Source organism: Lynx rufus, unplaced genomic scaffold, assembly GCF_022079265.1.
Source record: "Lynx rufus isolate CCGP_SWC_20201006 ecotype Redwood Valley unplaced genomic scaffold, mLynRuf1.p SCAF_18, whole genome shotgun sequence".
NCBI lineage: Eukaryota > Metazoa > Chordata > Mammalia > Carnivora > Felidae > Lynx > Lynx rufus.
In genome coordinates, this window is record NW_025814832.1 from 26463050 (window position 1) to 26487738 (window position 24689).

A 24689-nucleotide genomic window follows, 5' to 3' on the forward strand; every position below is an offset into this window, starting at 1 on the left:
ATATATACAATGCCATACATATGTCATATATATGTGTATATGTATTTGTATATAAAGAAATATATCCATGTACATGTATTTATTTTAGTATATCCTATACCCCAGGTGGATTTGATTGGAAGCATCCTCTTGCGGATGCTTCTCTTTTTCCCCTTTCTCTCTTTTCCCTTGTTGCTGCCTTTCTGTCTGTGTCATGGCATCTCTGGGCTCATCTCTGCCTCTCTCTGCCCCATGGTGTTATCTGTGCATGCCCTTCTGATCCCAGCTGTTCAAACAGGGTTTGGATCTATATACACACACGTGTGTGTGTGTGGGGGGGGGGCGGGCATCTGGTCCTTCATCGTGTGCCCTCCTCCCACCCCATCCAGGGATGTTGCTTTTGCCACCGACTATGAGGGTGAACTTTGAATTCATCAATCTCCCTTACCGTTTCATTGCCTGGGGCTGGGGAGGTTCTATCCTGGGCAATCCCTACCCTTCTTACACACTGCCCACCCCTGGCCCATCATGCTGGTAAGCATTGGAGGTGATACCCAGGAGTCCTTGGTTCCCGTTTCCTTATTTGTGTGTATGTCAACGGGCCTCCTCCCTAGGCCTGTGGGACAAACCCATCTGGGGTGCTGGGGCTTGGATTTTGGGGGGAAGTGGTATAAGAGGGGCCCCCTGGCCTAGGAGTCATTTTTCTGAGAAGTGCCAATGCTTTAGGGAAGCGGCTTTTCCTCCCCCACCCTCCTCCCCTCAGGCACACGGTACTTTGTATCTTGACCTCAGGTAACCCGCACTGGGGGGAGGAGGAGGGCCAGCTGCTGGCCTCTGCCACAGGGATCCTCTGGGGTGGCAGACCCTGACCTTTCCCCTCGGGACTGTGGGTGAGAGGCCCTTTGTGGCTCTGGGCTCTGTCCTCGTCTCCCCAGCCTGGCTGTGCTATCCTGCCACCCCCAGCAGTGTCTGGGCCCTGCTCCCAGGCTGTCTCTGCCAGCCAGGCATGGTGCCAGCTGTCTGCTCAGCCGGGTGCCACGGGAGAATCTCCGGCCGCCCAGGTTGGGGAGCTCCACGGGGAATGCCCGTGTACCCGCTCCTCAGTGCCCACTCACCTGCCTTTCCTTTTTCTGCAGTGCCACAGAACATGGCCCCCCGAGCTGCCTAGCCAGGGCCCATCTGGGAGAGGCATCCTCTTCGGTGTCCTGAAGGCCAGCTCTGGACCTTCCCAGAAAAGTGCCAGCTCACAGAACTGCTTGACCGAAGGACCAGCTCTTGGGACCTCCCCCAACCCACGCGGCCCCCCGCTAGAGTGGGGGATCCAGGAGGCTGAGATTAGCCTGTTGGCCTTGGACAGAAGCTCCAGGACAGAAGGGGGGGGTGGGCTGACCACCCAGACCCCCTCTGGGCCCAGGCCCCATGCCCCGAGGAGGGGCAGCCTGAAGCCCGTCAGAGCCTCCTGCCAGACTGTCTGCCTACCCTTCTGACTGTGGCTGCTTGGCATGGCCAGCAACAGCAGCTCCTGCCCAACACCTGGGGGAGGGCACCTCAATGGGTACCCGGTGCCCCCCTACGCCTTCTTCTTCCCGCCAATGCTGGGTGGACTTTCTCCGCCAGGCGCCCTGACCACTCTCCAGCACCAGCTTCCAGTCAGCGGCTATAGCACACCATCCCCAGCCAGTAAGTGGGGTGGTGGGAGGCTTGGTGGGAGGGGGCTGTGGAGATCGGCAGGCCTCAGGGCTTGGCTCCAGGCACATCTGTTCTGCGCGTCTTCTCTAGATGAGGGGGACCATCGTTGTGTGTGGGGGGGGGGGGGGGGCGGGGGGGGGTGTGGCTCCAGGCTGGTAACAGTGGTTGTTTGATGTTGGGGGCGGCTGAGGGAAGGATGCAACCGTGCCGTTCCCCAGGGCTCCTGGCGCCCTCTCCTGTGCTGTGCTCTTGAGGGCCTTATAAATAGCTCCGAGGACTGGACACAGAGGCCGGAGGCGGGTAAACACACCTCTTGACATTTGGTGGAAATGGCAACTCTCCTGAGAGTGGCACCCCACCTCCGTCCCACCCCTCTGAGGAAAGAGCTTGAGGGCGCAGACTGCCCTGGAGGCTGACGAGCCCCCCCACCTCTCCCCTCCCTGCCAGTTCCGCCCACGGTTGCCTGGTGGCCAGGGCCAGTGTCCCAGGAGGGGGCGCCCAGCCTGGACTCTGGCTGTGCACGCATGCATGGTCTTGGCAGGGCCTGTGTTTTCTCTGTGACTCCACCCTCTGCCACGGGGGTCGCCTGTTGGCTGGACAGGGGTCTCGGTACCCTTCCCCGGCTGGCCGAGCCAGGTAGTGGGAGGTGGCAGCAGCTATGGCCAGCTGGCGGAGTCCAGGCCTCGGGCCTGCCAGGCCGCTTACAGTAACTCTGGCCCCCAGGGCCCAGCTGGGCACCAGGCCAGGGCTCGGGGAGGAGGGAGCAGGGGCCTGGCCTGGGGCGGGAGGGGTTGGAAGCAGCAGAATGGGCCATGGACGGTTGGCTGGTCGGTCAGCTGCTGACCTGGGAAACGTGTCCCACCTCTCCTGGTGGGCGGGGACTGAACACCCTGCCCCGGGCACCCACTGCCCCTCCCACAGCCCCTGGCAGGCTGCCTGGCACCACTGCCCTGTGCGCCCGGCTGGGCTGGGTCAGTGCCCCCTTCTCAGTGTGGGGGCACCACACTCTCGCCGGAGCCAGGGAGTCTCTTTGTCCCTGGGGCAGGCCCTGGCCGGGCGCCTCGCTGCCCGCACTGGCCGTCTGCCCACCGCCACCACCGCTTCCTGGACCTCCTCCTCTGGCTCCGCCACGGCCCCTCCCTCCCAGGCCCCACCGGCTGCTGGAGCAGGGGCTCCGTGTCTGTTCCTACAGGCTCCCCCTCTTTCTGGCCTGGGACCAGAGGGCAGGCAGATACTCCCTCAGTTTCCACTGCAATGCCATTCATTCTCTACCTTCTGTTTCCTCCCTCTCTTCTGTCCTCATACGGCAGTGGCGGGTGGCACAGTGACCCGGAGTTGGGGGAACTCTGAGTTTGGCCTAGTCTTCCAGTCCATGCTAGGTGGCCAGGGAGGCCAGTCTCTGGGTTCAGGGTTGCTGGGGAATGGAATTGGGGTTGTGGGCACGTCTGTGGTTCCTTTTGTCTACAGACACTGGAATTCGTATTCTTGGCTGGAGTAACTGGAGTGTCTCCTTCCTGCCAGGGTGGGATTTTTAGGGAGGGAGACGTGGGGGGCTTGCAACCTGGTACCTGTGGATAACTTGTCCTACCCCAGGTGATGGGAACAAAGCCCCAGACACTGCTCAGAGTTGGAGGTGGACTGGGTTCTTGCCCATCCTGTGTCAGACGAGCAAAGAGCAAATGCTATGTCCTCTGAATGTTGCAAGCTTCTTCCCCTTTCTTAGAGGTGGGTGGGGAGGGCTTCCGGGTCCCCCACTTCCCACCCTGGTAACATTCTCCCCCCCCAGGGTGGGGTGCCCACATTTTGGGCAAGTGGAGCCTTCTCTGGCTTTCCCCACCCAGGTTAGGCAATGCTCCTTTCCTGCCCCCTCCCTCTGTGAGCCTGTGGGTTTCCCTATCCTTCTCCTCTTCCTAGTAAACAACAACTTCTCTTCCTACCTAGACCCCCAGCTTCTGAGCTTCTCCCTGCCATTCTCCTACTCTGGGACCAGGGGTGTAGCCATGGGCTTCAGGGAGCCAGGCATCTCCCCTCCTTCTGTGCAGGGCTGGGTGGCCTGGTGACCCAAGCTCCTCAGCCCTGGGTAGTGAAGCATGACAGATCAAAATTCATATGTGTTAGAGATGGAGGCAGCCTCATTTCTCTGCTCTCCCTGCCATGAGGCTGGTGCCAGGGGTCAGGCAGTTCCTAGGAGAGGTAGACATGGGTGGCCCCCATTCCTGCAGAGAGCAATGGTCACCTTTTTTTGTAGGAAGCCTCAAATGGGAGGCTCTTTACTCCCATTTCCCACCAACAAAGGTGTTTGCATAGTGCCCCTCCCTTTCCCATCCCTCTTCCCATGTAATGTGGAGGCCGGACCTTGGGTGTCTTGGGTGTATCCTTCAGAGACCCAGTGGCCTGTGGAATGACAGGTCTGGGTCACTGTTGGGGAAGGGGTATTTCTCTTACTCCGGTCAGGGAGTCAGAGTAAGAGGCCCCAGAGATGGGACAGGATTCCCTCCCCATCTCCCCAGAGCCCCTGGGGCTTGATCTCTGAGGGCTGGTATTTACTATGGAGGGTTGAGATTCTGTGTGCATTGTGGGGAGGGTCAGGGTTGTGTGTGTTTTAGGGGTGGGGGTGTCAAGGCTGAGTGTGTGTTGGGAAGGGGGTTAATGGCTTGTGTGTATGGGGTGAGAAGGTCAGAGCTGAGCGTGTCTTGGGAGAATCAAATCCAGAGCTGGGGAGGGGGCGCGGTCAGTCTGTATGTGTGCTGGAGGAGGCGGTGACTTAGGGCATAGAGTGTTTAAAGGAGAGGTCTGCGGATTGTGCTGTGTGTCCCGGGAGGTCAGGGTCTCTTCTTATCGCCAGTTTAGGCTGGGGGTGGTGGTGTGGGGAGTGGGGAACACCAACCTGCCCGTTTTGTTGCTCACTGTAGGAATCCGTGTGGGCTACCTGCTGTAGTGGAGCCTGAGTTCTGGCTTTGCCACTTAACTACATGTGATAACCTCTCTGAGCACGTTTCCTGGTCTGTAAAACAGGGATATTACCAGAACCTCCCTCAAAGGCTGAGATTAGGCAAGATCACCGACGTAATGTTCTCAGCTCTGCGTCTGCTTGTGGCATCCTGTCGTCTGCATCCTTGCTGTCTCCTGCGTGGTACCGTTACCACGGTGAAAAGGGGACCCAGGTCCCTTCTAGGTGGAGGAGTTGGAGAGAACTGGATGCTGACATGTGTGGAGCACGTACTATGTGCCCCAGATTATCTCTATGGTGCTGGGAGAGGGTTATTATCCCCATTTGTATTTGAGGAACTGGTGTGGGTGGAGGTTAAGTGATTGGGTTAAGTGAGCGGTAAAGCTGACCTATTTTCCACCATCCAGATAGGCAGCTGCAGGAGGGTATGGTGGTGGGCACTCCTGGGTTGGGGGAGCCTTTGGGGGGGAGGGGTCTGTCAGGGCCAATGATGAAACCTCCTCTCCTATGGCTGAGTCCCACTTCTGCCCAGGAACCTCCTGCTTTCCCCCAGTAGGGGGCGTCAGGGAAGGCAGCCAAGCCACACCCCCTCTTCTGTGTTTTGGATCCTGAAGGCTGGAGGCAAAGAGCCCTAAGAGGCCTGGGCCAGATCTCCATCCTGTCCTGGAAACTGTGGATACAATCTGTTCACACCCATCCCCACCCCCGAATCTGCCCGCTGCAGCCCAGGGGAGTTTGCAGAGCTCAGTAGGCAATCCTCCCGTCCCCCTCCAGACAGACATTGTAGGAACAGAGTGTAAAAGCCACAGTTGTTATTCTTATTTCGTGTCAATTTGTGGGGTGGGGGCAGGGAAGTTGGAAGCAATCAGTAGAGGAGCTAGAGATGGGAACCCCAAAAGACTGGCTCCAGACTTTTCCTTTCTGTCCACATATTCCTAGTGTGTGTGCCTGGAGACTGGGGAGACCAAGGAGGGAGTGAGCCCCTCTTCCTTTCTTCTGCCACTCCCTTCCTTTAGTCTCTTCCTCCCACCCTCCCTTCCGTCCACTCTTTCCCTGGACAATAAGAGAGACAGCCCAGGGAGAGAGGGTATTGCTAGCAGTGCCTTTCCAGAGGTCCAAAATGCAGAGTCAGCCAAAGATTGTTGGATGGGATTTTGAGTGAAGATGGGGCCCCTCACCTTTTATCTGGTAGCAGTGATAATGCATGAGCTCCCTCAGGCAGGACTCAGGGAAGGAAGCCTGTCTTCCTCTTGGGCTGGCAGGACCTGAGACATTGGGTCCACCCCATGCCAAGGGCCATGTGCCCACAGGGATGTGCCAGTGCAGGCTATGACTACCCTTTAGGGGGTAGCATCTGTAGAAAGAGGAAGTGTTTCCCTTCTCCAGATCACTTTGGGGCAGTGCCCACGTGGCCTCCTCCTCCTCCTCCTCCTCCTCCTGTATGGAGTCAGGCACAGCCAGTGGAGCTGGGTGTCCCAGGGTAGACTGGTTAGATCAGCCCTGGCTAGATCAGATATAGAGGCTCTCCCCTCCCCATTTTGACTTCTGGGTTACTGAGAACCTCAAGCAGCCCACAGACCAAGGCACCATGGGCAGAAATCTTAAAAAAGACTGCTCTTCCTATGCAGCCTAGGGCAGGTCACCTATCCTCTCTCTGAGTCTGTATCCTCTTCAAAGCAAGACCCTTAATGCGTTCCTGGCTGGGTGAGTTGCTATGAGGCCACAGTGACCTGCTGACTGTTGAGCCTGGGTGAGCTTCAAGTATCTTGCAAGGGCAGTGATGATGAGGTGGGTGGAGTTGGGCCCTCGTCTTGGGGGATGACCACCCTATACTGGGACCCCATGTCTGGGTCCAGGCCTCATGATTTTCTGTTTGTGATCCCCTCCAGATGGGGTTGGGGACAGGAGGGGGCCTGGAACAAGTGGGGGCTAGTTCAGCTCAGCCCATACCTGCTGAGGGCCTGCTAAACACACAGTCCTGGAGGAGCTGTGGGGAATGTCACAGAGAAGCAGCAGAGGAGGCCTGGACCTCAGGCCTGCAGGTAGCTGTGGCTGGAGCCCTCCCTTGGCCACCAGAACCTTCCTTTTTCCCTCTTCTCCCTGTGCCTCAGGAAACTGTGTTCTTCTCTGACATGCCTCATGACCTTGCTGCTGCCCAGAACAGGTATCTCACCTGGACTTTTCCCTTTCTCCAGCTCCAGAAATCCTACCATCCTTTAAGGAACATCCTGAATCCAGAAACCCTCACATCCTCTTCCTAGAAACCTTCACAGATGTTTCCCATTCCACACTACACTCTCCCACCTTTGAATACCTGTGTGTCATTTTTTTCTCTTGTAACACTCATCCTTCTACCACGAAGTGACTTCTTCCTGCCTAGTTCCTGCCGTGAGCTGTAATCATTTGGGAGATCTTTTCCCGGTTACCAGGTCTTTGATGGCAGAGACAGTCTCAGATCCCTTAGTAGCTCGCAGCAGTGAACACAGAGCCTAGCACATAACTGATGCCCAGGAGCTATCTCGTTTGGGAGGAAAGATCCCAAAGGCTGTGGAAGCAGTCTGCCCTCTTCCCCGTCACTCAACCACTGCCAAGGCTTGCATATGTACCCCAGACCCCAGCATTCCACCTGCAGCCCAGACTTCACTTAGGTGGGACCTCACTTTGGAGCCCACAGCCACCTGTCCGCCAGACCAGTAGATGTCTGTACTTCGCAGTCTTGGGAACTTTGCTGTTGCAAAGCCACACACCAGAGTGCTCTTGGCTACCCTCCCCCCTGTCCTTTTATGCTGCCTGGGCTGTTGTAGCAGCTACTAACCGGTCTCTCTTGCCCCCCTACAGTCCATTCTTCACACAGCTGCTAGAAAGATCTTACAACACTGTAAATCAGATCTTGCTTCTCCTCTGTTTGGGAAGCTTTCTGTGGCTTCTCCTGGCATTTAAGATAAAATCCAAAAGTCATACTGAAGCCAACAGGCCCACCTGGTCTGGCCTCCGCCCACCTCTCCAGCCTGGTCTTGTGGCTGTTTCCCTCTTGAATTTTACGCTGCCTCTACCCTAGTCCTCTGTCAGTACCTTGAATGAACTCACCAACATCTCTAACCCCAGGACCTTTGCACAGTCTCCTTCCTTTACTGGGACCACATTCCTTCCTACTCTTTGCCTAACTTACAAACTTCTACTTTCTTTAGGTCTCTGCCTTGAGGTCCTCCCTGACTCTTCAACCTAAATTAGGTACCTACAGTATTAATTCTCCTTCAAAGCATACTATAGTTGTTTCCAAATACCAATTATCTGTGTGCAATTACATATATATATATATATATATATATATATATATATATATATATAATTATTTGCTTAATGGCTGTTGCTCCTTAAGGTCTGCTAGAACAGACTCACCAGAGTATCTATATAGGAGGTGCTCAGAAAATACCTTTTCTTGAATCAGCCTGGCATGATGGGAATATGGGCTTTGGCAGCAGAAAGTTCAAATACTCTAGCTTTATTAGCAGTGTGAACTTGGGACAACCCACCTAGCCTTGCTGAGACCTCAGTTTCTTTATATGTAAAATAGGAATAATGCCCCCTTATCTCTTGGAGTTGCTGTGAGGATTTAATGACCAGATTAAGAACCTGACTTCTAGAAGAGTGTCCTTGGGAAGCATGTCAGTTCCCATCCTTTTTTAGAATGAGGGAGTTCTGCTGCAGGGTTAGTGGGAGTTAACAGGATACCCTCTCCTCTAGGGGCATCTCCCTCCTTCACGTACCTACCCAACCTAGACCTTTCTTCCACTGAAACTGGCATCCCGAGGGTTTCCGGGAGGAAGTGGTCAGCTGGAAGGCACCAGCCCCTCCTCTTATCTCTCCGGGGCTGGATTGCGCGGTGGGGGGGCCAATCCTGGTTCCGCCGCTGGGAGACACCTTGGGCGGGGCTTTGCTCGCCGGAAGCACGCAGAGCGTGGGGAGGAGAGCCCCTTCTGCAAGCGTTTATGCCAAAGCAGACGCGCTGCCGCGTCGGGTTCCGGCGGGCGGGCGGCTGGAGTCTCACACATGATGTCACAGACAATGACACAAGCCGGGTGTCTCATCCCGACACTACGCCTGAGCTGCACAATGTCACACCCGGGACACTCGGCACACGCTGCACGTTGCATTCGTGGCGCTAACACTTGGCCACGCGCGCCCTGGTCCCTCGCTTCCTGCGGCCACTCTCCGCGGCTCCAGGGACGCTGGCCTGGCCTGAGGGGGCCGGGGGCCGGTGGGCGAGCCCCGCGAGCGGGCTGGCAAGCGGGTGATGTCACGGGCAGCGGTGGGTGGGTCACCCGGAGGTGAGGCGCCGCCAGGCGAGTTCAGCGAGAGTTCAGCCGCATTACATTAGGCAAATGAGGCCCGGGCTGGGTGGGGGGTGTGTTAGGGGGAGGACACCGGGACCACCCCCTCCTCCCCGCCCCGTCACCTCTCCCCTTCCAGCGCCGGGCCGGGGACTGACCGAATCACTGGGAGGCCGGGAGCCGGAACTGGGATGGGGTAGACTCCCGCCCCTCTTCCGTTCCTGCCTCAGCGCCAGCCCCCACCTCTCCGCGTACCCTGCCTCCGTCCGTCCTCCGCGTACTCCTCTGTAGCCTTTCCCCATTCCGTCCCCGCTTCTCTCCTCCCCCTTCCCAGGCTCCCCCCACTCGCCCGTCACAGCCCGCCTCTCCCTGTCAATTCCCTGCGCTTCGCCCGCCGGACCCGCCGGGCAAGGGTTAAGTCAGGGGCGGTGCCTGGACGGGACGGGGCGGAGGAAAGGGGGTGGGACCGCCGGGGAGGGGGCGCGCAGGCTCCGGGCAGGGGGCAGCGGCGAGCACCTCCGAGACCGAGCGTCGGCCGGCGGCCCCGGGCCTGGCGGAGGCGGAGCCGCGCGGGGTCCCCACCCCCACCCGGAATCCTCGTCCCGGAGAAGCCCCGGGAGCCCCGGGGAGGAGGAAGTGCCCGGCGTCCCCCCGCCCCCACCCCCCGTGCCCCGCGCCGATCCCGCCCCCGGCCGGCGCACTTGGGGAGCCGCGGGACTCTGCCTAGGACAGCATGCGACTCGAGACGGGAGCCCCCTCGAGGTGGAGCCGCTGAGTTCCCGGGCCTCCGCCGGGCGTTCCCGGGGGGAGCCAAGGGACACCCCCCTCGGCCCCCGCACACAACTTCCCCGCTGTTCACCTGGGACTGGTGGAGCCGCCAGCCGACTTAGACGCAGGACTTCGGGCGACGGGCGGCCCCCGGCCCGGGTCGCCAGTCGGGGCGAGGGGGACGTGCCCCTCGCCCCCAGCTGCTCTCCGAGGATGGCGCCGCCGGCTGAGTGAGAGAGGCGGCGCGCAGGACTTCCCCGCCCGGACCTCTTGTCTTCGCGGGGAAGATGTACGAGAGTGTGGAAGTGGGGGGGCTCACCCCCACCCCCCAATCCCTTCCTGGTGGTGGATTTTTATAACCAGAACCGGGCCTGTTTGCTCCCGGAGAAAGGGCTCCCCGCCCCTGGTCCCTACTCCACCCCGCTCCGGACTCCGCTTTGGAATGGCTCAAACCACTGTAGGTACCGGCCTCCCCTCTCCTATTGTAGGAGCTGGGGCTGGGGGTGGGTGGTGGAGCTTCCACTCCCACTGGGGATGCGGGCCTGGGGCGCGGTCGGGGTCTTGTCTCTACTTTCCCGTCTCTATTGCTGAAACTCGGGTGCCCTTGCTGGACAATTGGACCCTCCCAAGTAACCCCTGGGTGCTCTTTCTGTTACATTAGGGCTGAGGAACTTTAGAGGTTCCTCCCTTCGGGAAGCATTCGTTCATCTGTTCTGCTACTTCTTGCAGGGGAAGTGAAGCCCTTTGCCTCCACTTTGTATCTTCTTGCTAGGAATCCAGTAGCTTCACGGCGGAGTGGTCCTTTCTCCCACCCTGGAGGGTGGGGTAAAGGTCCTATCTGTGGGCTTATCTGCTCCAGGAGGAGGGGCCTCCTTCCCAGGTCCCACCTGTCAAAGCCTGGGGGAGAGCCCCCTCCTGTGCAACAGCTGCTGCCCCCAGCCCTTGCCCTTGTGTCATTAGAGTCCCTGTCCGGGGAGCGCTTAGTGTCTTTGGTGTTGGCAGTGGGGTGTGGCAGGAAGGGGCAACTTCACTGACACCCGTCTGCCATCCTAACCAACTCTTTACACTGGGGAGGGCACCTGTCCATATGAGGGTTGTCCTGTCCCTGGACACTTGGCTGGCATCTTTGAGGTTTCTGTCTCAGGAATGGCAGGGAGAGGCTGCTCTGGTGGAAAGAATCCCTCCCTACTAATCCTAAGCTGGTTTGTTTTCTGGGAATGAGTTTGTTTTTTGTGGGTCTGGGGCTGCTCTGGAAATGAGGGATGCATTCCCTGCCAACCCAGCTGTGTCCTTTTGTTACCCTGTTTTCGCTTAGGGATAGGAGCAGGGAACTGGGCTGACCCTAAGAGGGGTGCTGAACCCTGGAGCCCTGCAGCCAGCTCACCTTCCCGCTGTCCTCCGTCTGGGTTCGGGCTCTTCTGGAAGGGAGGGGCTCTGTGCACCCTCGAGAGCCAGCGCCTGGGGTGCACACCTGGGCGTGTTCCTACCCAGCTGTGAGGTAGTGTACCTGGGAGGGAGGGAGCCGGCGCTAGAGGGCTATTGTTACCTGGCTCGGGTTTCTTCCCTTTCCCAGCTCGGGGCTCAACTCTTCCCCGGAGCTTCTCCCACCCTCCCGACTGGCTGCCTCCCGGCTGCCTGCCTGGGAGGAGGGGTGGAGTGGGTCTCTAGGGGCCCAGCAGATTGGAGAAGGTTGAAGGGCAGCCCCCAGCCCCTTTGCTCTAGGAAGAGAGACCTGAAGTGAAGAGACACCCCACCTGTACCCTTCCCAGAGCCACCTCGCCTGCAGCTTTTCCTATTGTCCTGCCCCTTGACCTTTGCCTCTGGGGCTGAGTGGCTGGGAGGCTGCAGGCTGCCTACCCTGGGAGGGAGGGGGTGTGTGAGTGGGCCGACTTTGGCCAAAGGGGATTGGTAAGAGGTGCCACACTAAGACCCTTTTCCCCACTTTTCACAGCTGGAGGAAGGTGTTCCTCCGCAGTGGGATAATTGGGGCACGGCTGCTGTGGTCACCCCCTCCACCACCTTGGCCACCTGTGCCAGAAGACTAGGGGGAAGCTGGGATCAGAGACCTTGGGCTCCAACCCCATCTCTTCCTTTACCCCACGGGAGCAGCTCAGCTCTCCCTGGCCCCAAACTGGTTGGGGAGGAGGAGCATGGGGTCCCAACAGGCCTTGAGTTTGGTGAGGCTCGGGATAGGGAAGTGGAGAGCTGTTTCCCACACCCTGTCGGGTTAGGTAGAGCTAGAGATCTGGGTTTCCCTGTTCCCAAGGTCCCTTTGTAGGTGTGTGTATGCGTCCTCAGTGGGGGTACCAGTGGGCTCAGCCCCAAAGCTGTGGGCTGGGAGTTGTTCTGAGGCGCAGGAAAGACCTGAAGGCTTCCGATGGTGACTTGACCCTGCCGTACATGGGGTCACACCACTGTCTTGGGAGGAATCCCTTGGTGTGTGTGGAGGTCCTATGGTGACAAGAGCCCTCCAACCTGCTCACTGCCTCCTGCTACCTGCACGCAAGGTGGGAAGAGGGCAGCCTGGCTGTGGAAGGAGATCTTTCAATCCCGCCGGGCCCTGTGGGGACCTCGCCTCCATCCCCAGAGACCCTACTGGGGGGAGGGGCACTGGAGGACAAGGGGTACACGGGATGCGGCTCCCCATCTGTCCCCCACCAATCTCACCGCTCACGCCTCCTCCCGCTCCCAGACGTCCAAGAATGTGAAGCACGTGGATGCCCGTGGTGGGGGGAGGGGGAGAGATGCTTATCGGGGTGCTGGGCTAGGGGCCTCCTTCCGCCCTACGCCCAGAGCCACCCCACCCTCCCCCGCGGGGAGGGAGGAGGGGGCAGTACAGGGGGGCCCTGTGCCCCCTCCCCAGCCCTCCCCAGGGGCAGCGAGGGGAGCTGCGGAGGAGCGGGCGCCAGCTGGATTGGGAGGGGAGCCGCTGGCCAGGGGCCCGGCTGATTTCCTGCTGATCTCCTCCAGGAAACCAGCCCCTTGTGCGAGCCTGCGAACGGCTCTGGGGCGTGGGGAATCCGGAGCGCGCCTGTGCCTCTGCCTCCTGGCCCCTGCCCGCCAAGGGTGGGGGAGGGGCACCTGGCAGTTCTGGCGGGAGGGGACGCCTGGCTTCCTGGGCCGGTTCCAGCCCTCCGAGGGGGCGCTCCCCTTCGGGGACTTGGAGCCCAGAAGGTGTGGTGCTCCTGCAGCCTTCTTCAGGAAGAGGAGAGATTTGTGGGCTGGGGCCTCTTGGGAGGGAGGTGAGCAGGGAGGGGCCAGGCCCTGGCGGTCCTTCCCCCAAAGGTCCAGTGTGCAGACATAAGGCTGACTCCTAACTCTTGCAGACGCCAGGAGGGTCCCAGAGTGCCGCCCCCCCCCCCCCCCCCCGCCACGCCCAGCTTCTCTAGGCTGTTGGCCAGAGGCCGGGAGGTGGAGACTGGGCCAGGGCTCTGGGTTCAAAGGGCATGGTGCAAAACCTCCAAAGTGTTACCTGGGTGACAGGTGGGGATGTGCAGGGGGTGGGGGTGCAGAGCATGCTAGAGCCTCAGAGGCAGCCAGCCACAGTGGGGTGGGCTGCAGGGAGGCCTCACCCAGCCCAGACTGTAGCTCCCACCAAGGCTCACCTCTCCCATCCTGCCAAAAAAACGATTTTAAAAAGCACATGCTTTTAAGTTCTGTAAACATCCTCTGGACTTTGCCTTAGCTCCAAATTTCTATGGGCCTTTGCCCCTTTAGTCAGTCCCTGGCCTTAGAGCTGTCTGTCCCTCATCACGGTATCCTGTGTGTCTCCCTATGCCCTCCCTTCCCTCTGCCCCACTCTGTACCCCAAAGCTCCATCTGTCCTTTCTTCTCCTCCTGTCTGGCCCATTTTAGAGGTGGGGCTTTGGGGAGGTGGGCCAGGGCAAAGGGTGGATGCGGAGGGGAGGGGAGGTTGGTGCCTTCATCCTCTGCTTATTGGAAAGCAAGCTGGGATTCTAGGCCATGGTCCCCCCCACACACCCCCTTGTCCTTGACACCCCCCCCCCCCACAACCAGTCTGGATTGTCTATTGTTACTCCTTTTACGTCTTGGAAAAAGTTAGCACAACAAAGAGCTTCTTTGTCACTCACCCCTCTGCCTCCTGGCCTCACCCAGGCCCCCCAACCCCACCCCCCCCCAGCAGCTGTTCTCAGGCCTCTCGCCTGTCTGATTTGCTTGTCTGGCCTCTGAGAGGGTGAGGTGGGGGGAAAACCAGGCCAGGGCAGCTCAGTGTTGGGGTGAGAAGCAGAGAGCCAGGGGAGGTCAGTGAACAGGCTGTGGACTGGTGGGGGTATGGGCATCCACTATTCCTTTGCTGCAGGCTGGTCTCTGGGCAGGGACAGGGCACGGTACCATGGCAGTGGTGGTCAACCAGGCTGACCAGGGAAGTGGTGCCCAGGCCCTGCAAAGAGCCAGGAAAGCCCTGCCAAGGTTGTTGGCCTGGTTCCCTGTCATCAGCCGCCTGGCAGTCCCTGGTGTGTCTGCAGGTAAGGTGGGGGCGGTGGTCGTACGCAGCCAGCCCCCAGTGTCCGGCTACTGCTTTTCTCTGTGTCTGGACTTTGGGGTCATGTGATTCATGGCCATAAGGTGCTTGGGTCAGGAGCTGCCCTGAGCTCCTTTGAATTCCAGAACCTTGCATGCTGGAGTTTGGGAGGAGACTAGGTAGGATTCTGGGGTGTGGGAGGAGGCCGGGATCTACCTGCTCAGGGAGGCATCCTTGCCCCTCCTTGGCCCTGGACAAGTAGATGTGGCAAAGGCCTCTGGGGGATGCCGGGTGGCACCTTGGGAATCTGGGATTGCCTCGGGTCACAGTTCTCATCCAGCATGATACACCCCCAGCTGCTCAGGCTTTGGGCACAGACAGCCCCCACCTAACCCAGCTCTGTTCTGCCTGGGGTGATGGGCAGGGGGCCAGGCACTGGGGAGGATTTGGTAGTGGGGGCTGCCCCTGTTGGCTGGGTCACCCCCCCCCGGCTGCCCTCTTGGGGCTGAATAACCGGAGAGGAGGAGGGTAGTAACCCGGACATAGTATTGAGGGCAGACAGACAGAGCATTGATAAGAACAGATCCCCTTTTGTCATGCTGCTTCCCCCCTAGATAGGGGGCACCTAGAGCAGTGGGCTTCCGGGGTCCAGAGGGAGTCTTCTCCCTGCCTCCGGGGGTCCCCCTGCTTATCTCAGGGGAATCCCCACCTGCTCTGCTCCAACATTGGCAAATCTTCTTTCCACACCCTGCCTTGGGTCCCTGGCCAGGGGATTGTTTAGGTGGAGGAGGGGCTGTGGCTGCTGGCTGAGGGGTGGAGAGGGGGGAACGGAAGCAGAGGGGGTGGGGGAGTGGCCGCTTTGAATATCCTGTTGACCCCAGTTTCCTCTGCCCCCAGCTTGTGTCCTCTTCCTTCCCTCCTCATCAGGCCTTAACTCCTTCCTAACTTGGGGGAGATGGGGCCAGGGTTTGAGAGCCAGGCTGACTCCTGTCCCCAACCCCCAAGTGTGGCTATGTCTACATACAAATCTGATGGTTTATCCTCTGATCTTTCTGGTTTTGAAAGGCGGGGTGCTGGGGGAGTAGGCAGGAGTGATGGGGTGCTGGAGGCTTCATTGGCAGCCTCATTCTCCACGTCTGGCTGTGAAGTCCCAGTTTTCCTGAGACTGTCCCTGCCTTAGAGTGAGAGCCCAGGGAGCAGTGGTGAGGGCTGGGAGAGGCAGGGTGGGTACGGTATTAGGGATGGTGACCTGGGTCTCTAACTGCTCCTCCCCTCTTCTCTCTCTAGCCATTGAGACCCAGAGCAGCAGTTCCGAAGAGATAGTGCCCAGTCCTCCCTCGCCACCCCCCCCTCCCCCGCATCTACAAGCCTTGCTTTGTCTGTCAAGACAAATCCTCAGGCTACCACTATGGGGTCAGCGCCTGCGAGGGCTGCAAGGTGAGTTGAGGGGGTCACTGGGAAGGACAGTCCTGATTAGATAAATGGGATGTCCCCACTGCCTTGTCCTGGAGTATGCTGGGGGTGGGGGGCTGGGGGTGGGGGATGTCTCTGAAACTGCTGCCCTTGCTTCCTTCTGTGCAGAAGGTGGCAGATCCTTGGAGGAGAGGGAGACTGCATTAGAACCTTCCTGTAGATGATCAGGAACCCCCAAACCAGAGGTCCCCCCTCTGCCTGAGCCCCTCTCCTTGTCTCCATCCTCTAGCTGCCAGGGTGTGCACTCCCTTTGCTGCCACCCAGGTTGCCATAGTGAGCTGGCTGCCAACTGGGTCTTGGCTGGAAACCCAGGAGGCCTGCCCCCAGTGGCCCTGCCTGAACCTCACCATGGCAGCCTGGCGGGAGGCAGGTAAGAGCAGGCGCCCTGCCTTGGGTGCCCAGGCTGTGGGCTCCCCCGGGGTCTGACTGGATTTCCCCGTGCCCACGGTAGGCTCCAGAGTGCAGATGAGGCTGCCACCTTCCCAGCAGCTGTGGGTGTGGCTTCTTCCCCTCTCCCTTGTGCCTGCGCCTCTGTATTGGTTCCTTCCCCAGAGATTGGGGCTCAGAAGCTGCACGGCTTGAGGCTGCCCCTCGGCGTGGAGTGGCTATCCCCAAGGGGCGGGGCGAAGACAAGGGCAAAGCACAAGGCTTCGGATGTGTGTGTCCGCCTGTCCTGTCTGATTGTTCCTAGTTTGTCCCTGGGTGCTTGTCTCTGGTCAGCCTGTGTGTGCAGCCTCTGACCAGCCCAGGTCTGCCTGTGACCATGGACATCTGCCTGGTCGGCGACCATGTGTCTCGCTGCCTTACTCCTGATCACGTGTGCATCTCCACCTCTCTGGCTAGCCTGCGTATGTCCCTCTATGGCCTCTTTCTCCTGTGCTCTGAGCCTGGGGCTGTGGATTCCAGAGCTCTGCTTCTCTCCCATCTAGTCCCCTCTGCCCCTTTTCTTGACTCACTAGCAGCCCTGAGATCCTTCTCCCTGGGAGGGAGAAAGCCAGGCATGTGGGTACAGGTTGTGGGAAGACCGCTGCCCACCTGCAGCATTAAGGCGGGCACTGGGATTCTTCTGGGGGTGTCTTTGTGGGACTATTTTCTTCACCTCGTCGGGCTTAGGGCAGCAGCGGCGTGGCTCTCCACCCTCCAGGCCGAGGCTGCAGGCCTGCCGCGCTCCCACCGTGGGTGCGGCTGACCTGACTCCTTTTCCTCCATACCCAGGGCTTCTTCCGACGCAGCATCCAGAAGAACATGGTGTACACGTGTCACCGGGACAAGAACTGCATCATCAACAAGGTGACCCGGAACCGCTGCCAGTACTGCCGGCTGCAGAAGTGCTTTGAAGTGGGCATGTCCAAGGAGTGTGAGTGCCACGGTGCCAGGAGCCGGCTCTGCATTAGGCAGGGCCCGACGTGCTCCTAAAAGGCCATGGGAGTCGGGGCGGGTGGATAATGTGTGTGTGGACCAGAGCGCGTGTGCCCGTGGTGCAGTGTGTGGGCTCATGGTTGAGGACGGTTTGTGTACAGCTGCAAGGACCTGTCCGTCTGTCTGCACCTCTAGCCCGCTGTGTGTCTGTGTGTGGGCAGCCATTCCGTTTGCATGCAACTGGCTGTGTGTGCTCGCACACGCGTGCATGTGTGTCTGCTTCCAGGCCCCGCTGCGCTTTGGGGCGGGGCTCAGGCACACCTGAGGCCCTCTGGATTGTGCACCTTAGGGGAGGGCTTGCACAGAGGGGTGCTGGCTGGTATTTGTGTGTTGTTGGGGGGGTGTGTGGCTGGCACAGGGATTTAAAAGCCATTGTCTGGTGAAGCCTGGGACCTAGAGTTGGAAGAGAGAACTGGGACTTCTCAGGTCCCAGAGGAATGGGGGTTTCCAGTTTGGGCTCAGCTGAGGCCTGATGGAGGGAGGGAAGGAGGGAGGGCTGGACAGGGAGACCCTCTTGTGTTGAATCATGGGTGTTGCCGTGGTGACCGGTGATTGATGATGTCAGAGATAAATGACGCTGACAGACGCCTCCTTGTCTGCGTGGCCGTTGCCATGGAGCCAGAGCCTTGGGGGATGGGGTGGGGGAGGGGGGCTGCGGGACCCCCTAGCCCTTTGTGGGGAGGACAGTGGAAGAGGGAAGTGGGGAGGGAATGTGGGGGGGGGGGACACAAGGAGCCCCAGAGAGGAGCAGAGGGGCCCTGCAGCAGCCTGCCACCTCCTGCCTTGGGAGGCAAGGGACGCGTGGTCTGGCACCCAGGAAGCGGTGGCTTTACGCTGTAGAGTGGGTGACAGCCCGGGACCCTTCCCTTCAGGGCCCAGCGCCGCCACCTCCCACTGCTTCTGCCGCCTTCCACTCCCAGAGCTTTTCAGCGCAGAAGGACCAGGGTGGGGACCCCCTCTCCCTCCCATCACCAACTCCCCCTTTCCCTCCCTCCTTCTCCTCTCCGGCTGCTCTGTGCCCCGGAGCTGAGCAGCTGCCATTTCAATAGAATTAAAGCTTCCGAATGATAAACGTCTTGTCACAGCTGCAATTTTCTCTTCCCAAATTATCCCCCCCCACTCTCCCTCTCCCTCTTCCCTCCTCTCCCTTGCACTTTATTGAATTTGCAGAATCGACATGAGTGATCTCCAAATTATGCCAGCTCCCCCCACCCCCACCCGCTGCCCCCTCCCTGGGCCCCCAACCCCCACCCCCCTCTCTTCCTCCAGCGTCAGCAGCCGCGCCACCACTGGCCCTGTGAGTGATTGTGTGTCTGGGATAATCGGCTGGTAACGACCCCATCGCTTCTTTAAAGCCGAGTGGTGTGTGCGGCTCAGCGCCCCTGGTGATTTGTCAGCTCCCCCGGCTAATGGGCCGAGAGATTCTCCCGCCGGGCCCCCACTTTCAGGCTGGGGAGCTGCTCGGAGCCAGTCCCTGGGACCCCCAGGGAGACTGCTGGCAGGGGGGCTGGGGGCCCATGGAGGCAGGAACCAGTCCTTCCTGGAAGCAGAGGGAGTAGGGGGCGGGGGAGGCAGAGCACGGAGCTGGGACCCTCTGCACACTTGCTTTCAGCCCTGGACACCTGCACACTTGGAGTGTGGGCTGGTGTGGCTGTGTAGGAGTACAGGGGACACAGGCTGGCCAAGGGGTGTGTGCGCTGTGGTCACGTGCTGGGGCAGGACTTGGCGTGTGGGTCAGGTGGGTGTGGAGGGGTGGGCCGTGTGCTGACACCTTACTTGCCTGTGCACTCGTATGTGCGCATTCACACGTGCACTCCCGTGAGTGCGCTCCTGTGCGCCTGCGCCGGGCCTGGCTGGGTGACTTCCTTGGCAGCCAGTGGTTCTGTCTGGTGGGAGGAGCTCAGGCAGGAATGGGCCACTACCCGCACCTGCTGTAACCCCGGCCTCTGCCCTCCACAGCTGTGAGGAACGACAGAAACAAGAAGAAGAAGGAGGCGCCCAAGCCTGAGTGCTCGGAGAGCTACACGCTGACGCCCGAGGTTGGGGAGCTCATCGAGAAGGTGCGCAAAGCGCACCAGGAGACCTTCCCCGCCCTCTGCCAGCTGGGCAAATACACTACGGTATGGTTTCCCCCGGCCTGGCAGGGTGGGGTGCACCCAGTGCCATGGGGCCCATCTCGCCCCTCCTCACCCCTGCCTGGGCCTCCATGTCCTCCCTTCCCCTCTTCTCCTTCCTCCTGCTGCCTCCTGATTCCGGGGCTCTCAGGAAGTGAAGTGGGTGGAGGGCAGGCCTGTGGGGGCAGTGGAGCCAGGCTGAGAAGGGGTACATGAGAAGGCCCTCACTGTCCCCCGTCCCTCCCAGAACAACAGCTCAGAGCAACGTGTCTCTCTGGACATTGACCTCTGGGACAAGTTCAGTGAACTCTCCACCAAGTGCATCATTAAGACTGTGGAGTTCGCCAAGCAACTGCCCGGCTTTACCACCCTCACCATTGCCGACCAGATCACCCTCCTCAAGGCTGCCTGCCTGGACATCCTGGTGAGGGTCTGCACCCTGCCCACCCGGGCACTGCCCCCGAGTCCTTGGAGAAGGTCCTGCCACTCAAATAACCACCCTCCCAAACACACATCTGGAATCCCTCTATCCAAATGCCCACCACCCGGTGTCCACCCTTCCTTTCCCCCATGTGTCCACCTGTCTACTTAGCCACTCAGCATCTGGATGTGCCATGCTTCACCGATTCACCTAGACACGCATCCATCCACGCCCACCTGATCTTTCCACTGAACCTTTCACCCCACCACCCATCTGCCCATGTCTTCAGTCTAATAAAGTTTCACGTAGGACCCTGTGTGGCCAGGCCTTGAGCTGGGTTTCACGAACAGAGGTGAACACAACACCAGCCCCTCTCTTGAGAACCTTCTGTGGGTGGAGGCAGCAGATATGTAAACAGAGGTTATAAAACCGTGCTGAGTGCTGGCTGGAGATGGGGGAGGGCTGTCCCTTCCCTTTTGGGAGAGAGAGTCAGGGCTGCTGGGCCCCAGGGAAGGCGTCCAGAGGAGGGGGCATCTTGGGGTTGTGTAGAAGGGGCATGTGAGAGGGCCCTAACTTAGGAGCAGGGCATGAAAGGCCCAAGAGGGTGTGAGACCAGCTGGGTTCAGGAGACTACAGGGCATTTGGTGCGGCAGAGGGTGACTAGGCTGGAGGCAGGATGTGTGTGATGGGGACTGTCAAAGCCAAGGCTGAAAGAATTCTCCTCCTTGTCATCCCTGATGGGCTCTGCTCACCTGTCCCCTCTTGGCCACTTCCAGGGTAGGGGAACCTGGGAGGTGACAAGGCTTACAGCTTCCTAGTGGGGGTGGGGCAGGAGGAGCAGAGTATGGCATCTCTGGGTAGTCTCCTGTCCCCGTGCCCCAGATTTAAGAGTTTCAAATCTGGATTGGGGTTTGGAATGGTTGGAGCTGATACACATTTATGGAATTCTGTTGTGTACCCAGTCCCAGGATCTGTAGACATAAACCTGCTATGGTCCTTGCCTCCTGAAAATTCTAGTTTCCCTCTAAATTCTCTTGTGGATGGAGATCAGCTGATCTAGATCTGCACTGTCTGTTACAGTAGCTGCTTGCTGTGTGTGGCTCTTTAAATTTAATTAAAATTAAACTTCGTTCAGTTCTTCAGTCTCACTAACCACATTTCAAGTGCCCAATGGCTACATTGTAGGTGGTGGCTACTACTTGCACAGTGCAGACCTAGGCCATTTCCATCATTGCAGAAGATTCTAGAAGGTTCTGTCCGACAGACAGGTTCGCCACCTGCCAGGTGGTCCTGTGGGGGATGCTGGTACTGGAAGTGCTGGAAGGATGGGTCAAGTCCCTGAACCTGTGCATCCTCTGTACCCAGATCCTGCGGATCTGCACGCGGTACACGCCCGAGCAGGACACAATGACCTTCTCAGATGGGCTGACCCTGAACCGGACCCAGATGCACAATGCCGGCTTCGGCCCCCTCACGGATCTGGTCTTCGCATTTGCCAACCAGCTGCTGCCCCTGGAGATGGATGATGCTGAGACTGGTCTTCTCAGTGCCATCTGTCTTATCTGTGGAGGTGGGCAGGGGGCCTGGGACTGCGGGGGTCAGGCCCAGGGTGGGTGGTGGGGCAGCCCCCGGAGTCTCTTCCCAGGGAGAAGCCTAGGGCCAGATCAGAAAGGGACCTTGGCCTCTGTCAGGCCCCTCTCAGAGGGGCAGACTGAGAACCCAGAGGGGCAGGATTTGGTCTGCGGTCACACAAGCAAGGGAGTGGCAGTGGAGACCTGAACTCTGGTTCTCACTCTTAGGGGGCTTAAGAGTGAAGGCTTGAAGGTCAGACCACCCAGGTTCAAATCCTGGCCAGCTTGTGACCTTGAGCAGTTACTGAATTTCACTGAGCCCCCGTTTCTTTAAAATGGGGCAGTAATGGTCTCCACCTCATAAAGTTGATGGGGGGATTAAGAGAGTAATAAATAAGGCGCAGTGTGACTACAGTAAGGCCCAGTAAATGTTGGCTGGTGTTATTATTTTATTGTTAAGAGTTTTGACATACTGTGCTGGTGTCCACAATGATGGGTGGGAGTGAGACCTACCTGGCCATCCTCCCTCTGCCTGAGGACGGCACCGCCCGTGTTCAGGGGACACATCCCTATAAATTGGGCTGTCAGAGGGGGCCCTGGACAAGCCCCACCCCAGTTCTTCTCGCATTTAAGAGCCTCTTGGAGCCTTTCTCACAGCCGCACAGGCTCCAGCCACTGCCCTTGTAGGGGAAGGTCCCAGGAGCAGAGACGCTTAGCCTGTGGCCCGGACAAGCGCGCCCTCCCGTGGCCAAGGCTGGGAGCGCGGCTGTGTTCCTTGCTTCTCCGGGGCAGCTGCTCAGGGGGCATCTGCTTCCTCAGACCGGCAGGACCTGGAGCAGCCAGACAGGGTGGACATGCTTCAGGAGCCGCTGCTGGAGGCGCTGAAGGTCTACGTGCGGAAACGGAGGCCCAGCCGCCCCCACATGTTCCCCAAGATGCTGATGAAGATCACGGACCTGCGAAGCATCAGTGCTAAGGGTGAGGCTCCCGCACCTGGAAGGATGCCCTGTGTGTCTGCCAGGGCTGGACCCCGACACCTGGCCCATGCCCAGAGTCCGGCCCCCCACGTGTGAGCCAACACGCCACGTCTTTGTGCCCAGGATGATGCCCCACTCCACTCACCTGGACTTCACCGTGCCCAGGTGACCTGCCTGTGAGCTCTAAGGTGGCAGCGTCACCTCTGCGTGGTGGTTGAGGGCATGGCTCTGCCTCCAGACCCTGTGGGTGTGTGTTCTTGAGCAGGTCACTTAATAGCTCTGAGCCTGTTTCCCTGGGGATAATGATGGTGTTTACAGAGCTGTTTTGAGGTGTCAGTAGGAGAATTCGTAACACACAGCACCTAGGAAGGGGCCCGGTGTCAACCCCAGGCAGTCTGACCCTGGAGCCTGAGTTTGGAAACACTGCTGCCCCTAGACCTGGGGGCTTAGGAGAGGTGGCTTATGTCAAAGAGCTGAGCCCTGAGTTCGGTCCACACTGGATGCTGATACTGGTAGTACCAGTCCTCCCACCCCTGCACCTTCCCTCCTGGAGCTTTGTGGGGCTGGGGACTGGGGGCCGGGGGCCGGGGTGCTGACCTCTGCTCCTCCTTTCCTGCAGGGGCTGAGCGGGTGATCACGCTGAAGATGGAGATCCCGGGCTCTATGCCACCTCTCATCCAGGAAATGCTAGAGAACTCCGAGGGCCTGGACACTCTGAGCGGACAGCCAGGGGGCGGGGGGCGGGATGGGGGCGGCCTGGCCCCCGCCCCCGGCAGCTGTAGCCCCAGCCTCAGCCCCAGCTCAAACAGAAGCAGCCCGGCCGCCCACTCCCCGTGACCACCCGTGCCCCGTGGACACAGCCCTCACCCCACGCCCTGGCTTTTCTCTGCCTTTCTACCAACCATGCGACCCCCACCAGCCCTGCCCCCCACCTGTCCTCCCTTTCCTGGGGGACAGGAGGGAGGAGGCGGCGACTCTTCAGATGGAGGCCCAGGTGCAGATGGACTGCCTGCTCCTGCAGCCTGGGCTGATGTCAGGGGCAAGGTCATGAACTGAGTGAGGACCCCTGGTCCTGGGCCTCAGGATGGAGCCTGGGGGCCTGGTGTTCATCAAGACAGCCCTCTGCCCCCCTTGCCACATCTTCATCACCAGCAAACGCCAGGACCTGGCTCCCCCATACTCAGAACCCGCAAGCCATTGCCCCCCGGTCGGGAACCCCCCCCTGCCTAGGTTGGTGACAGAGGGGGTGGGCCAGGGGTGGGGGGTTCCCCCTGTACATACCCTGCCATACCAACCCCCAGGTATTAATTCTCGCTGGTTTTGTTTTTATTTTAATTTTTTTTTGGTTTTGATTTTTTTAATAAGAATTTTCATTTTAAGCACATTTATACTGAAGGAATCTGTGCTGTGTATTGGGGGGAGCTGGATCCAGAGCTGGAGGGGGGTGGGTCCTGGGAGAGGGGAGCGGCTCAGAAGGGGCTCCCACTCTCTCTCCATGTCCCTGCACCCCCTAGCCCTCCTCCCCAGCCATTTTCTCCTCAGTTTTCTCTTTAAAACTGTGAAGTACTAACTTTCCAAGATCTGCCCTCCCCTTCTCCCTCTGCCTAACCACTGGGCGTGGACCGTTTCCGGCAGCCCCTAGAAGGAGGGGGCTCACCAGGAGAGACAGGGCAGGGGCAAAGCAAGGTGGGGGGGGGTCCTCAGAACATCCACGTGTGTGTGTCTCCGCCCTGTGGCCTTGGCAGAGCTGCCTCCCCATCAGGGCTCACATCATCGAAGCCCTCCAGCCCCCACTGCGAAGGGGCTGGCCGAGGGGTTCAAGCTGCCCCATCCCCCAGCCTCACAGCCACCAGCACTGCCCACAGGGCCCCCAGACACACACACGTGTACACACACACACACACACACACAGCGGATGGGCGGACAGACACACTTGGCCCGAGTTCCTCCGTTTCCCTGGCCTGCCCCACCCTCACCCATACCCGTGCCCCCTCCTTGCCCCGCAGGACGGGCCTACAGGGGGTCCCCTCCCCTCACCCCCTGCACCCCCCGGCTGGGGAGCTGGCTCTGCCCTGCCCTCCTTGCCCCGGGGTTGGGGTCTCATCCCCCCAGAGCCCGCTGGTGCACCTGTTACTGTTGGACTTTCCACTGAGATCTACTGGATAAAGAATAAAGTTATATTTATTCTACACATGCCTCAGAGTCTCACTGCCTCGCTGCCTTCTCTTGGTGTGTGGGCAGGGACTGGGGATGGGGGCCAGGTATGAGCACCAGGGGGCAAGCTGCCTTCGGAGCCTGCCTTGCTGTGCTGGGGTTTTTGGTGGAGCAAGATAGGCCTGCCCTTGGGAAGCCCTCTGTCTAGGGGTCCACACGGCCCGTGTCAGGGAGCTCCAGTCTGAAGGTGGGGAGGGCAGAGGAGAAACGGTTCCCACCTGCAGGGAGTCCCCAGTTTGAGGGAGGAAGCCAGCCCCAGCTCTCTGGCAATCTCAGTCTGAAGGAGGAAGCCAGCTCCTG

The 24689-nt window shown here is 59.6% G+C and overlaps 2 protein-coding genes across 4 annotated transcripts in view; both read left to right on the top strand.

Annotated features, from left to right (window-relative positions):
* The window catches only part of CDC6 (cell division cycle 6), a 45266-nt gene extending 44071 nt beyond the window's left edge, over positions 1-1195 (top strand). For all 3 annotated transcript variants that reach the window (XM_047081250.1, XM_047081253.1, XM_047081254.1), the window contains one exon: positions 1116-1195. The gene's annotated coding sequence lies outside the window, so the exon portion shown is untranslated. The remainder of the gene's footprint in view (positions 1-1115) is intronic.
* A 277-nt stretch (positions 1196-1472) lies between these two features.
* Positions 1473-23559, top strand: RARA (retinoic acid receptor alpha). The gene is given in 9 exon segments (XM_047081255.1): positions 1473-1659; positions 15488-15552; positions 15554-15637; positions 16889-17030; positions 19052-19212; positions 19454-19630; positions 20993-21197; positions 22018-22176; positions 22795-23559. Coding segments are annotated over 9 exon segments (1389 nt in total). The 5' UTR covers positions 1473-1481; the 3' UTR covers positions 23013-23559.
* Positions 23560-24689: the final 1130 nt, after the last annotated feature.